Consider the following 16,215-nt stretch of genomic DNA (forward strand, 5'->3'; position numbering starts at 1 on the left):
GCTGCAGACTGAAAAGGAAAGGCCATTTTAAGAACATTCAAATACAATATGATTTGTTTCGCAATTTATATGTGCCATATTATTTTTTCTTTACTTTTTTTCCCCCACGAAAGTGAAGTTACCCTTTAAGGATTTAGAGAAGATCTGAAAAGAAGTGTGGACCAAATTCCCTCCTGAGATATGTGCAAACCTGGTAACCAGCTACAGGAAATGTCTTACTTCTGTGCTTGTCAACGAGGGTTTCTCCACCAAGTACTAAGTCATGTGTTGCTTGAGGATCAAATACTTATTTTACTCACTGAATTGCAACTCAAATTTATAACATTTATAACAACAAATTTTCTGGATTTTTAGTTGATATCCTGTCTCTATCATTTAAAATACATCTATGATAAAAAAAAAAAAAATGACAGACACTTAATTTCTTTGTAAGTGGACAAACTTACAAAATCTGCAGGGGATTCAAATAATTACTTTTCCCCACTGTGAGAAGCTCTAAATGTGCAGTAAAATCAGACTAAGCATTTTCAGCACAGGGGTGGAGCCTTTATAACGAAGACTGAAAGTAAAGCCTGGTATACACTTTCATTTTTTTCCCGCTCAGGAGGAGATCCTGTACTGACTATCCAGACGGCTTCTGCTGGACGGGCTGCCGGACACACAGGCCGAACGTCGGCCGGTTTCTACTGAACCGGCCAATACCGCCTGATATTCAGACCGTGTGTACAGCCCTTATAGCTTGATGTCTGGCATAAAATGTAGGCATAATACTGCCTCCAAAAGTGCATTCTATAACAGTAGTCTTTCCTAAAATAATGACATAATACAAGGGCAGAGCTTTTAGAAAAGGACATCATCGTTCATTGCGCATGTGTGCCTAGAGCAGCTTTATTTAAAAATTTGGCTTTGGCACAATCTCATATCTTGGCGATAATTTTATATTTAAGTTCTGACCCACCACATTCTTGACTAATTGTTCTTTTATCTGAATGGTGCTACTTTACTCCCCTGAACTTTTGCTTTGTATGTTCTATTCATCACCAGTAAGTTAGTCTAATTCCTGTAAACATATGCTTGTTTGCAATTTGGCTTGCTCTTGAGCGAATATGTTTGCCTTCTGCTTCCTAAATACAGGGGTCCTAGTGATCGAGGGTCCTGCTCCTCCATGTGATTTCAATGCAGGGTCAAGGGCAGTGCAAATCTGCGAATCCTGTAAAATACTTATTGAATTGTTTTAAGAAGAGGAAATCAGTCATATTCAGAAGATAGCAACCTGAAGGATCAGAACTTTATAAAAGACTAGTAGTTTTAGATCTGAATTTGAGCAGGTTAAAAATAGGTCTCATGTATATCATACAACGTTTTTCCTGGTGCCTCATGTTATAATTAGCAATGAATATTGATTTATAAGTAAACCAAATTATGACACCCATATGTTATACAAGTACTCCGCACAATCTGGCATGATTTTTTCAGCAATTTCCTTAGTGCCACCTACAGTTTTGTGTTTAGATATCAGCTAGCACTGCAGTTCCCTGCCAATGTAAAGGTGTCCTAACATTTTGAGCATTGCATGCACAGATGCAATGAAAAAAGATCTTATGAACTTGTCTGGCTATAAGCTTTTGAAGCCTTTTTTGGAGAATTAGTTTAATAAAACATCCAATCAAGAGAGTGAGACCTCTACATATTCTTTACAATATGTGGGTGAAGCCGAGTGTAGACAAATGCAAAGGTCTCACCCCCGAAAGGCTCTAGGTATATAAGAAGCCACCGATGAATGACTTCATACACACCTACTAAAAAAAGAAATGCCAATACTTTGTGGAGCAATCCTCTAAAGCAGTGATTCCCAACCTCGGTCGGTCCTTAACCACTACAATACAGGGCACTTTCACCCCCTTCCTTCCCAGCCCAATTTTCAGCTTTCAGCGCTCTAGCGCTTTCAGTGACAATTGCGCGGTCATGCTACACTGTACCCAAATGAAATTGTTATCATTTTGTTTGCACAAATAGAGCTTTATTTTGGTGTTATTTATTCACGACTCCGTTTTTTTTTTTTGCGATATAAGCGCAAAAATAGCGGAAATTTGGAAAAAAAACTATATTTTCTTTTTTCTATTTGAAAAGAAATCCAATAAAATCTAATTTTGTCATAAATTTAAGCCAAAATGTATTCTGCTACATGTTTTTGGTAAAAAAAATTCCGTTAAGTGTATAATAATTGGTTTGTGTGATCACGGACATATGTACGCAAATGATCATGTACATATGTGTGCAGGTGATCACGTACATATGTGTGCAGATAATCATTGGGACATGTGATTTTAGTGGGACATATGTGGGGGACATGTTTTTATTATTAGGGACATGTGTTTTTATTATTTGGGGACATGTATGTTTTGGGGACATGTGTGTTTTGGGGACATATGTGGGGACTGTGTTTGTACTGTGTGGTGTGTTGTGTGTTTACACTACACTGATGATCAGTGAGTAAAAAGCTGTAAAAAGCAGCCCATACTCACTGATCATCAGCCGGCTGCAGCGTTCTGCTCTCCTCTCCTCAGCGGTGACTTCCGTGTGAGGAGAGGAGAGCCGATTGCCTAGCAACCGGCTGTTTGTTTACATCACATGACGGCCGTGATTGGACACGGCCGTCATGTGATCAGGAGGGCCAATCACAGAGCCCTCCTGCCGATCTGAGATGTGCCGTGTCCGGGTGACACGAGCACATCGGGATCCCGCTACTCCTGAAGGACGTTCCTGAACGGCCTATCAGGAGTAGACGGCTCCCACCCGGCCGTATATATGCATTGGCCGGGTGGGAAGTGGTTAAGTATCCCCACAACAGGTTATGTTTTCAGGTTTTCCTTCACCTTACACAGGTGCTGTAAATCAGGGTAAGTTGTTGGGCATTTATTACAGATATTTTATCTAATGGCGCGTACACACGACTGGATTTTCCCGTGGAATAGGTCCGACGGAACGATCCCGACGGACATTCCGATCGTGTGTGGGCTTCATTTGGGTTTTTTTTTTTTTTCAAAAAAATCAGACGACAAATCACCTAGAAACAGAACATGTTTTAAATCTTCCCGCCGGACCCAGTTCCTATCGGGAAACCCATTCGTCTGTATGCTGGTCCGACGGACCAAATACGTCGCAAGGGCAGCTACAGCACCTGCCCGCGAGAATGTTTCCAGCGCAGTTCTCGGCTACAGGGGGGTACTTAAAAAGAAAAGGATTTTACAGGTAAGCTGTTATAAAAACCCTTTTTTCTTTAATCGTACATCATGGGACACAGGGCCATAGTAATCACTATGTGGGATGTCCCACAGCAATGCCAACTGAGGGGAGGGAGACACAACAGAGGCTAGGGGCGTTCTACTGCTGCCTGCAGCACACAACGCCCAAAGGCGATATCCTCATGCCTTTTTACATTCACCTGATAGAATCTAGTAAATGTATGGATTGAAGTTGCTGCCTTGCAAATTTGAGCAATGGAGGCTTAGTAATGAACTGCCCACGGAGCACTAACAGCCCTAGAGGAGTGCGTTTTGATTTGAGAGGGTGGAATCTACCACCCTATAAAACGATTAAACTTTAAGCTTGAACGATTAGTTGTTGAATCCATTTAGAAATAGATTTTGATACTGCCTGTCCTCTTTTAGGACCTTCATGCAATACGAAAAAAACATCAGCTTTCCGAATCTGATCAGTCGCCTTTAACCACTTGACATCCGTGCTATGGCCCAATGATGGCCACAGCATGGACCTGAATTCCCAGGAGGCCGTCATATGATGGCCTCCCCTGTGCACGCTCCCTGCTGTGATCACCGAGTCAATGAGACTTCCGGCCCCTTACCATATGATCAACTGTCAGCCAATGACAGCTGATCACGTGATCAAATCGATTGATCGTTTTTTTTTCCTCCTCACGCTGACAGCGGAGGAGAAAAAAAAAGCCGATCACTGGCTCATCTTAAAGGGACACAAGTCCCAAAAAGGAAGAGGCAATTATGCCTCATTTATGCCATCTAACAGTGCCCACAAGTGCCACCTATCAATGCCCACAAGTGCCACCTATCAATTCCCACCAGTGGTGCCAATCAGTGCCACCTAGAAGTGCTGCCTATCAGTGTAACCGATCAGTGCCCATCACTGCCACCCATCAGTGCCCATCACTGCCGCTTCATCAGTGTACATCAATGATGGGCAGAAATTACCCGTTTTATTATTTAAATTTTATAACAAAAAAAAAAAAAAGAGTGTTGTATGACCGCGCAATCGTCATTCAAAGTGTATCAGCATTGAAAGCTGAAAATTGGTCGGGATAGGAGGGGGGTTTAAGTGCCCAGTAAGCAAGTGGTTAAGTAGACTTTGACTGGTTTCACCATATATATATATTTATGTGTTTGTGTGTATGTGTCACTTACTACTGACCCCTCAGCTCTGCATCATCTACTACCAACCTCTACATCACCTCTTTCCAACCTCTGAACTCTGCGTCACCTACACCTGACTCCTGAATTTTGCATCACTTACTACTGAACCCCTTGCTCTCTGTGTCCCTTTAAGCCACAGTCAGTATTCAGCGCAATGAAAATCACACCCAATTTTGTTGCGGCACTCAGCATCGCACATTTTCTCAGCTGGAGGGCCTCAATTTTGCATACAGGCCCCACTGCTTTGAGAAAATGACCCTGACCTGAGCTCATCATTGTGTATCCATTCCAGGTGCTTGTATGTGATATCACATACAAGCACGTGGGTTGGATGCGAGAGGTGGATCAGCAGAATGAGTGTGCCAGGACAGGTAGATGTGTCTCATCTCTGCTTCCTTGCACCACACTCTGCATATTGTGCACATCATAGATGAGAATAGGGTACAGCAGTGGAGTAGATGAGTAGGAGGGTACAGCGGTGGGGCATATGAGCGGGAGGGGGGGGGGGGTTAGAGGTGGCACAGAAGAGCAGGAGGGTTACATTTCTGAGGGCAAATTAGCAGGAGGTTACAGTGGTAGGAAAGAGGAGCAGGAGGGGTTCAGTGATGGGCCAGATGAGAAGGGGGTTACACTGGTTGGGCAGAAGAGCAGGGGGTATAGAGGTGGGGAAAATGTGCAGGAGGTACAGTGGCAGGGCAGAGGAGAACGGCGGTACATTGGTGGTACAGATGAGCAGGGGTTACAGTGGTGGGGCAGAAGATCAGGGGGGTACAAAGGTGAAGCAGAAGAGCAGGGGGTACAGAGGTGAAGCAGAAGAGCAGGGGGTACAGAGGTGGAGTAGATGTGCAGGATGTAACATGGTGGGGCAGATGAGAAAAGGGGGTACAGTGGTGGGACATAAGAATGGGGGTACAGTGGTGCGGCAGATGTTCAGGGGGGTACAGTGGTTGGGCAGAAGTGCAGGAGGTACAGTGATGGGAGAGATAAGAAGAGGGTTCAGCGGTGTGACAGAAGAGTACAGTACAGTGAGAGGGCAGATGAGCAGGGGGGTTACAGTGGGGGGACAGATGAGCAGGGGGTTACAGTGGTGGGACAGATGAGCAGGGGGGGTTAAGTGTTGGAGCAGATGTGAAAGGGAGGTGCATTAGTGGGACAGATGAGCAGGGGGTTACAGTGGTGGGGCAGAAGAGCAGGGGGGTAGAGGGGGGGGGGAAATGTGCAGGGGGTAGAGAGGTGGGGGAAAATGTGCAGGGGGGTAGAGAGGTGGGGGAAAATGTACAGGGGGGTAGAGAGGTGGGGGAAAATGTACAGGGGGGTAGAGAGGTGGGGGAAAATGTACAGGGGGGGTAGAGAGGTGGGGGAAAATGTACAGGGGGTAGAGAGGTGGGGGAAAATGTACAGGGGGTAGAGAGGTGGGGAAGAGGAGAAAGGAGGTACATTGGTGGGACAGATGAGCAGGGGGTTACAGTGGTGGGGCAGATGAGTTCAGTGTTAGGACAGGTGAGAAGGTGGTTCAGCTGTGAGACAGAAGAGCATGGGGGTACAGCGATGAAGCAGATGTGCAGAGAGATACAGTGGTGGGGCAGATGAGAAAGGAGGGAACTTTGTTGGGGCAGATGGGCAGGGGGGTTACAGTGCTGGGACAGAAGACCAGGGTGGTACAGTGGTGGGACAGAAGAGAAGGGTGGTACAGTGGTGGGTCAGAAGAGCAGGGTGGTACAGTGGGGGGACAGATGAGCAGTGGAGTACAGCGATCTGAGGTGCGAAGTTGCAGGAATTTAATTAGTCACTTTTACTCAAGTAGTTTACAGTTTTTACTTTATAAAAAAATATTTTTGTGATTGAGAGTGTGAAGTCGAAATTTTTTTGTTATAAAATCGGCACGCTCAATTTCTTTAAAAACATTTTTCGGCACACTGTGCTCAAAGGGTTGCTTACCCCTGTACTATATTGTAGATGAAGTAATAATTTGCTAGACTGCAACAATTACAGATCACGAAAACTATCTGGCATCTGTCAGGCAGCTTTACACATTCACTGACACAGTGGTAACTTAGCATTGTTATTATTAGACAAATGTGCCCAAGTGCTACCAACTGCCTTATGTGCCGTAATACTTGACCATCTGTTGCACTGCATGCTGTAAAACTTACAATTAGACATATGATAAACACTGATTTCCTAACAAAGACAATTCTGCTGTCATAACTCTAGAAAGCTTTTAGTTTAATTTATCTAACTGATGTCTCCATTAAGAACAAAGAAAGCATTTTGCTACTTTGCCAGAAAGTACATCAAGATGCCGGCTGCTCTTAAAATACTAAAAGCCAATAGAAAAAATGGTAAAATGACTGCTTAACGAACAGGATATACACCAGCCAGTTTACAGTTGTCTTGGATTGGGCTGTCATCCCCCACTGTGTTTGTGAAGTGGGCAGAATGAAACATCCAAGAAATGGCAGAAAAAGGGATTACAAAATAAATACAATATAAATGTTGATTCTAAAGTTAGTACATAATTAAAGGGGAACTCTGCCTGAATAACAGAACGTTCATACATCAGTTTATATAAAAATTATTTAAATGTACAATCCTGTCAAACATAATGTGTCAGAAGTAAAATTAAGTCTTGAAATGCGTAAGGGAAAACAGCTCATCTACATTCAAGGATTCGGTTTTTGAACTTATTGAAATGAAACCATGCCACACCTTTCTGTCTGCTATCTTTTATTCTGGGAACCCATTTTGTTCATCTGTTTGTCATGTAGGAGGGGCATTCCAAACATTACCCACTATAAGCCTTCTTATACAAAGTTTGATGTACCAAAGTGTCAGAGCTAAAACACATCCTCACAGCCACCTGCCAGATTGTGTCTTGAAGTGTCAAACTGATAATACACATGGAGAAGCGTGAGACATTGCACAACACCAAAGATGTGCCTCCCAACCCCTCCCTTATCTCAACAGCTTTCTGTAGAAAACTGCATAGACAGCAATTTAATGTTTGGTTGCAGCTTTTACCTTGAACTTTTCTGTGATAATTTAAAAATTATCCCTTGATAAAGTCTTGTCGCCAATGACGCAAAGCATTGGGCGGAGCCTGATGACGTCAAACGCAATTACCAGAAGTGCAGAATCAGGACAACGCCGGTAAAATGTTGTAATGATTTTTCTGTAGTGCACCAGATCTTGTGCATTATTTTATGCGAGTGTGATTTTTATTAATTAAGTATTGGGTATAAATTACTACACCATGGAGGTTCTTTATTCTCTTTCAGCACTGGGTGTCTAAAAGTAAAAGCGATGGAAGAGAAAATCCAGCCTCTTAAGGGAAAACACATGTGGAATTGGAGAAGTGGAGAAACAGAGTGGAAGTGATCCTGGGCCTACCTTCTCCCCAGTATAGGGGTGATGCATAACAGACCTATATTTGTATATGGGTCCAATTAATGAGGTGAGAGCATAAAAATCACTGTGGTGGAGCATGAGTTCATGAATTCTGTAAAGCACTTGAATCTGTGGTGGAAGAATTTATGTAAATATATTGTGGAGCATGTTTTGAAATACTTTCACTGTGGATGGACAAAAAGGACTGTTATATTTATATCTTGCAATCATTGAGTAATATTTAATTTCTCATAATTCGGAGCAGCATGGCATACTTTTTTAATGTGATTTATATAACTTCTCTTTAATAACAATCTGAAATAATATGTATATTTTGTAGAACATGATTAGAAGGGAAGTGATTGGTATCGTGGAGGAGAAATTTTTAACATGCAGCTGACTTTCTAGCCAGAAAACCCCAAAAATGGTAACATGTCATTTTGGTGCCTCCTTGTGTCCAATACGCAATTTAAAAAAAATAAATAAATTACATGAATATTAAACACCTTGATCTCTGCCCCGTTGTGGAGACTTTCATAAATACTTGAAATTATTTTAATATTCAATACTATCTGCAGTACAAATCAATCAGAAATATAAGCAAAAGCATTAAACTAGTAAAAAAATAATATCACAATTTTCACTATGCTTGATCTACTCTTGACTATAAGGCATGAATTATGCTTTAACCATCTTAAGGACAGGAAGGATTTACCCCCTTAATGACCATGCGATATGGCACTGCGTCGCGTTAACTGACAATTGCACGGTCGTGTGACTTTGTACCTAAACAAAAATGTATGTCCTTTTTTCCCCACAAATAGAGCTTTCTTTTGGTGGCATTGGATCACCTCTGTGGTTTTTAGTTTTTGCACTATAAACAAAAAAAAGACTGACAAAAAAAACAATATTTTTAACTTTTTGCTATAATAAATATCCCCCAAAAAATAAAAAATCCTTCATCAGTTTAGGCCAATATGTATTTTTCTACATATGTTTGAAAAAAAGAGTCTACAAAATATGGAATATATTTATGGCATTTTTTTTTTTTTTACTAGTAGTGGCGATGATTAGCGATTTTTAGCGGGACTGCGACATTGCGGCGGAAAGATCGGACACTTTTTTGGGACCACTGACATTCACACAGCGATCAGTGCTATACAAATGCACTGATTACGCTATAAATTACATTGGTAGGGAAGGGGTTAATACTAGGGGGCGATCAAGGGGTTAACTGTTCTGTAGGGAGGTGTTTCTAACTGTGGATGGAGTGGACTGACTGGGAGTAGAGAGAGATCGCCATTTCTAATCACTAGAAACAGATGATCTCACTGTACTCTCCTGACAAAACAGGGATCTGTTTATTTACATTGACAGATCCCCACTCTAGTTCTCTGTGGAGAGATTGCAGGTGGCCGGCGGACATTGAGGCCTCCGGCCAAAGCACATCAGCTCCCCCGCTGCGCATGCTATAGCTCTTAAAAGGGACCGTCGTACCGGTATGGCAATTTGCGGGAACGAGGCGGCTGGTCGGCAAGTGGTTAAAGTACATCTAAAACCATGTATTTTATAGTTTGGATAGGGGAGGCAATGGCCAAAATGCGTTTTTTGTCATCAGTGTCTAATTCGAGACACTTCCCTTCACTCCCTGTCCTGTAGGCAAAAAGGGAAGTGACAGAATTTCACCGAGTGAGATAAACCCTCCCTTTAGTTGTCACCAAAAGGATAAGGCCCCAAAATGGAACCAGTGCGTGCTTAGCACAAGCACCTATTCAATAAAAAGGTGCTTCCAAGTGGATGCCTCAAGAAGGTATTCACTGATCATATAAATAGGTTAAAACACCAGCAATGCAATTCATGGCTCTTTAGTGGCCAATTCATCACACTGGATAAAAATACAAAAAAAATTGATCCAAAAGGTAGAAGATATGCAAAATAAAAATATATGTAATTGATTTTTTTTTTTTTCAAATGTACATAGTTATGATTTTTATGTTTTTAATTTTAGCTAAACTTATTTAAGTAACTGTGGATTAAATGGATGGCCTATAACGATAGCTTTATGCTTATAGAAGTGATTCTACAATACACAGGACAATGCCACCAAATGTGTATAAAGACATCTGCAAAAGTACTATAGGAAGTACTCCAAACAAAATTTAGGAACTCTTGTTGGAACTAGATCCCATTTAGAGAGACATTTAAAGTAAGTCTCCAAATGTTGTTTTTGACCCCCTGACATGCCACATTTGGCATGTAATTTTTTTGGGGGAGGAGCGGGTACCCTGTTTTTGAGGCACCCAGCTCTCACTTCCTCCCCTGGCTCTGCGGTGCCAGAAGGAAGATGACCTCTCCCCCCTCCCTCCCTGCAATCTTCTGGGACACGTCACAGGCTGTGAAGCCACAGCTGGGCACCCACAGTTAGAATGCCGATGCTGGAGAGAGGAGCGGGGCTTCATATGCCCGCATCGCTGGACCGTGGGACAGGCGAGTGTCTGATTAATAAAAGTCAGCAGCTACACTTTTTGCAGCTGCCGACTTTTAAATGGGTGGAACGCGCTTTAATCACGATATATCCAAAATAAAAAAGTATTGGTCTTAGACACACTTTAAACCACTTGACATCCACGCTATGGCGGAATGACGGCCACAGCGTGGATGTGAATTCCCGAGAGGCCGTCATATGACGGCCTCCCCGGTGCGAGCCATACAGTCACTGAGACTCGGGTGATCACTGATCTGAGTAAGGGGCCGGTCCTGGCCCCTTACCATGTGATCAGCTGTCAGCCAATAACAGCTGATCACATGATTAAAACAAAAGCTCGGTGATCGCTTTTTTTTTTCTCCTCACACTGACAGCGGAGTAGAAAAAAAAAGCCGATCACCAGTTCATCTTAAAGGGACATTGGTCTCAAAAAGGAAGAGGCAATTGTGTCTCATAATTGCCATCTGAAAGTGCCCACAAGTGCCACCTATCAATGCCCACCAGTGCCACCTATCAATGCCACCTAGAAGTGCTGCCTATCAGTATAACCGACCAGTGCCCATCACTGCCGCCATATCAGCGTACATCAATGACGGACGAACATTACCGGTTTTAAAATATTATAACAAAATAATTTTATTTATTTTTTTTATTCAGTCTTTTTACAAAAAATAAAAATTACAGAGGTGATCACATACCCCCAAAAGAAAGCTCTACTTGGGGGAATAAATGATAAAAATGTCATTTGGATACAGTGTTATATGACCGTGCAATTGTCATTCAAAGTGCATCAGCGCTGAAAGCTGAAAATTGGTCTGGATAGGAGGGGAGTTTAAGTGCCCAGTAAGCAAGTGGTTAATCTAGTAGAACAAACTTTACAGGATCACCTCAGGGTGGATTGTATGTCTATTTTTTCTGTGGACCAATTCAGAAAAACTGAAAAAAAAAAATTCTTGTGTTTCCATAATGTCAAAATTTTATACAGTGTTCAACAAGTATGTACGACCATTCCCTGTACCACAAAGGAACTCACATTTCAATGCTCACTCTCTTATACATATTAGTGGACAATAAAACTACCAAAATATTTTTGAGTTCTGAACAGCAACCAAAGCACCCAAAAAAGAAAATGCATAACATACAAAAGTATACAAAAAAAAAAAATCCATGTTCATGATGTTCCATGTGGGATTAGAACCGAGAATTTAAAGCTACATGCACATGTGCTAATTACCTAGCTGCATGTAAATAGGCAGATACTCAAAAACAGTTTCTTACCTGGACTAAAGATGCTGCCCTCCCTCTCTTCATTTCAGCCAACGACTGGCAACCCGTCCGACCTTTACTAGTTGAATGACATCGGTAACAGATCCAGTGACTCTGTCCACCAACTTCAATCTTACAGTTCTTTCCAGTCAGGCAGAGGGAGTGGTATAAATGTCCACAGCTACAGGACAGAAACAGTTTCTAATAAATATATTTCTAAAAGTCAGTCAATTGCAAAAGTCAGACTTACAAAGGACATATGTACAGAAACGGCAAGAAAAAATCTGACATTCTTTTTCACAGCATCAATATGACATTTTTTTTAATCTGAATTCAATCTGGGATGAGAATGCACCACCTCCCATTATTATCCACGTCTTCTGAGCATCAAATGGTAAGCTATATAAAATAAAGCAATCATGCTCAATTAAAAATCAACAACTGTAGACACAGGCAAAATAAGCATAATTTACAAAGATACAGAAGGCAAAAAAAATTAACCCTGGGATAGAATTTTTCTACGTACAGTCTGACTTTTACAGGTAATTTCCACAAAAACTAGACATGAACTGTCTGGAAGTATGAAAGGGTTACCCAGCAGTTTCAGGGTTTGCTTGGTACAGACAGCATTTATTACAGAATGTACCTGCAGCAGCCCCTGCTGGTGAAGTGTGGCACTGTGGAATGACCAAAACATACAATGGTTCTCTGTCAAAACCACTGGTTGCAAGCTAGTCTGCCAAATAATGTACACTTCTGGAACACACTAGGTGGATTTACTAAAGGCAAATACACTGTGGACCTTGCAAGTTGCAGTTAACCTCTGGGAAAAATGAGTGCATAAAGTATGGTAGGCTCTGCCGATTTCCATCAAACAACCATGTGCAATCTTAAATGCAGTTTTTTTTGTTTTGTTTTGTTTTTCCTTGCCCATGGTTAGGTATTCTTTACAAAGTGAATATTTACCACATTTACTAAGGCAAAAGAGTGCAACTGCACTTACAAAGTGCAGTATATTTGCCTTTAGTAAATCCACCCCGATGTCTTGCTTTTTACAAATAAATGTGGGAGATGCAGACCCTTCCATGGTACTACACACCAAAACAATACAGGTATCTGAAACGTGTTCCTAATACCACCAACAGTTAATGTTATGCAGACAATCTCATATTCATGCAAATGCAGAGGTATGGAAAACCCCGGTCAAAGAAAAAATAGTTTTTCATTTTCTCACTAAAAATAAATATCTATAATATCTGCAGGGAAAGCAAAGAAAAGGGGAATATTGTAGATTGTAATGCACCATTATACATTTTCTTAATTTATCAGCGTTGACACAAAACATTATAAATATGCAACATATAACACATAATAACATTGTCAATTATTACTTTGTAACAACACTTTTACAGAAATCAAAGGGTCCAAATGTTTTTTTTGCATCCAGCTAATGGTGCACATAAATTCTCTAGCACAACAGACCACAGTACATTATGGAAATAGCCAAATTAGTAAAAAGATATACAGTGCCTTGCGAAAGTATTCGGCCCCCTTGAACTTTTCAACCTTTTGCCACATTTCAGGCTTCAAACATAAAGATATAAAATTTTAATTTTTTTTGAAGAATCACCAACAAGTGGGACACAATTGTGAAGTGGAACGAAATCTATTGGATAATTTAAACTTTTTTAGCAAATAAACTGAAAAGTGGTGCGTGCAAAATTATTTGGCCCCTTTACTTTCAGTGCAGCAAACTCACTCCAGAAGTTCAGGGAGGATCTCTGAATGATCCAATGTTGTCCTAAATGACTGATGGTGATAAATAGAATCCACCTGTGTGTAATCAAGTCTCTGTATAAATGCACCTGCTCTGTGATAGTCTCAGGGATCTGTTGAAAGCGCAGAGAGCATCATGAAGACCAAGGAACACACCAGGCAGGTCCGTAATACTGTTGTGGAGAAGTTTAAAGCCGAATTTGGATACAAAAAGATTTCCCAAGCTTTAAACATCCCAAGGAGCACTGTGCAAGCGATCATTTTGAAATGGAAGGAGTATCAGACCACTGCAAATCTACCAAGACCTGGCCGTCCCTCTAAACTTTCAGCTCAGACAAGGAGAAGACTGATCAGAGATGCAGCCAAGAGGCCCATGATCACTCTGGATAAACTGCAGAGAACTACAGCTGAGGTGGGAGAGTCTGTCCATAGGACAACAATCAGTCGTACACTGTAAAAATCTGGCCTTTATGGAAGAGTGGCAAGAAGAAAGCCATTTCTCAAAGATATTCATAAAAAGTCTCATCTAAAGTTTGCCACAAGCCACCTGGGAAACACACCAAACATGTGGAAGAAGGTGCTCTGGTCAGATGAAACCAAAATCAAACTTTTTGCCCACAATGCAAAACAATATGTTTGGCGTAAAAGCAACACAGCTCATCCCCCTCAACACACCATCCCCACTGTCAAACATGGTGGTGGCAGCATCATGGTTTGGGCCTGCTTTTCTTCAGCAGGGACAGGGAAGATGGTTAAAATTGAGGGGAAGATGGATGCAGCCAAATACAGGACCATTCTGGATGAAAACCTGTTGGAGTCTGCAAAAGACCTGAAACTGGGACGGAGATTTATCTTCCAACAAGACAATGATCCCAAACATACAGCAAAATCTACAAAGGAATGGTTCACAAATAAACGTATCCAGGTGTTAGAATGGCCAAGTCAAAGTTCAGACCTGAATCCAATCGAGAATCTGTGGAAAGAGCTGAAAACTGCTGTTGCTGTTCACAAACGCTCTCCATCCAACCTCACTGAGCTCGAGCTGTTTTGCAAGGAAGAATGGGCAAGAATTTCAGTCTCTCGATGTGCAAAACTGATAGAGACATACCCCAAGCGACTTGCAGCTGTAATCGCAGCAAAAGGTGGCTCTACAAAGTATTAACGCAAGGGGGCCGAATAATTTTGCACGCCCCACTTTTCATTTTTTATTAGTTAAAAAAGTTTAAAAAAATCCAATAGATTTCGTTCCACTTCACAATTGTGTCCCACTTGTTGGTGATTCTTCACAAAAAATAAAAATTTTATATCTTTATGTTTGAAGCCTGAAATGTGGCAAAAGGTTGAAAAGTTCAAGGGGGCTGAATACTTTCGCAAGGCACTGTAATATACATTGAATTTTGGGTGCACACTTTTACACATACGTTTAGCATATGTTTGCGTGTCTATATACCTGCGGCTGACCCAACCGCTGCTGACCGACCTACCTAGTGCGGCTGGAGGGGGGGGGGGGGGGGTGTGTTGTTCTCAGGTTCTCCCTTGTATTGCATAATGACCCCAGAAGACTCAGCCCCCCATCTTGACATTACATTATTTGTTGTCCCTTGAATTGAATCCTTGTACCCTTTTTCCACCTTGGGGTCAATGCTTTTTGGTGGATATTCTGGACTTGGAGGGGGGGGGGTCTCTCCCAAGAAGCACTGCTGACCCCCCCCCCCCCCCTGTTGTTCTCCCAGGTCCTTTACCTATCACCTAATCTATCCCCCCTCTGTTTTCTCAAACACATTTTTCATCTGAAGATTTCAAAACGGATGCTCCCCAGATCGCAATCTGTTGCAAACGTATATACGGATATATGTACGGAAAGTTATGGTTATTATGTTAAACAGTTGGATATCTTATGCTCATGTCAACCTCTCTCTGTAGACATTTCTGTAGTCATTCTGCTTCACTGCAACCCCCCCCCCCCCAGCCAATGTTTGGTGATGTAACCTGAAATAATATTAATAATAATACAAGTCTGCATGTCCATATGATCCCCGTTATCATTTTCCATACATACTGGTGACATTGTTGCACGTGGCTTATACTATATGTCGAGATGCATATCTAATCAAAATAAAGAATAAAAAAAATAAAAATAAAATAGCCTGCCTAGAAGCGTGTGCTTATGATATTAAGATAAAGCAAACAGATAAGAAATAAGTAATCTCTAGATTTTCCACCCGCAGAGTTTTTGCCAACTTCTTTTCACAAAAAAAGAAAAGAAAAAAAAACAAAAAACAATATAACATGTAATTTATCTGGTAGCACAAATGAAGATGAAGCTATGCCGTTATCCATAAAACATGAAAACACTGGAGGATGCCCACATTTATAAGATTTATTTTGCTTAAATTCTGTTTGACTTATAAGTCAAGCATGCAAAGCATGTTCTCATTGGTCAGCTAAAAAGTCTGAATATATGATATAGATTTGTAGAGCTTTCATGAAGTTGTTAAGCCTCTACTAAGTCGGACTCGAAGCATATCCATGTGAAATGTATTCTGTATAGATTATTTTCTGAGTGCTGACAACTGTAATTGATTCAACATTCATAAATCAATTCTCATAAAACTGTCTAGCACAAGAACTGTGACAGAGAATGTTCAAATATTCCTAAATATATGCTACATGACTATTTAAAAAATATACAAAGGCAGACAAAGGAAAACTACTAATGACATGCAGACAATTTTAGCTTTTTTTTTTAAAATTGCTGTGTTACATATGTTTTTGGCATTTAAATATTATCTTTGGATTACAAATATTAAAATCATGATTTAGGGTTCCCAGAGCATGGTGGGCTATTTAAAGAAA

At 41.2% G+C, this 16,215-nt stretch overlaps 1 protein-coding gene across 3 annotated transcripts in view; it reads right to left on the bottom strand.

The window, feature by feature from the left end:
- The window catches only part of VPS8 (VPS8 subunit of CORVET complex), a 350,033-nt gene that overhangs the window by 87,738 nt on the left and 246,080 nt on the right, over positions 1-16,215 (bottom strand). For all 3 annotated transcript variants that reach the window (XM_077448451.1, XM_077448450.1, XM_077448449.1), the window contains one exon: positions 11,596-11,764. In XM_077448451.1, coding sequence (XP_077304577.1) covers positions 11,596-11,764 — 169 coding nt within the window. The remainder of the gene's footprint in view (positions 1-11,595; positions 11,765-16,215) is intronic.

Source organism: Lithobates pipiens, unplaced genomic scaffold (genome assembly GCF_037356315.1).
Source record: "Lithobates pipiens isolate NorthernLeopardFrog02 unplaced genomic scaffold, aLitPip1_a1.2 Scaffold_22, whole genome shotgun sequence".
Classification (NCBI taxonomy): domain Eukaryota; kingdom Metazoa; phylum Chordata; class Amphibia; order Anura; family Ranidae; genus Lithobates; species Lithobates pipiens.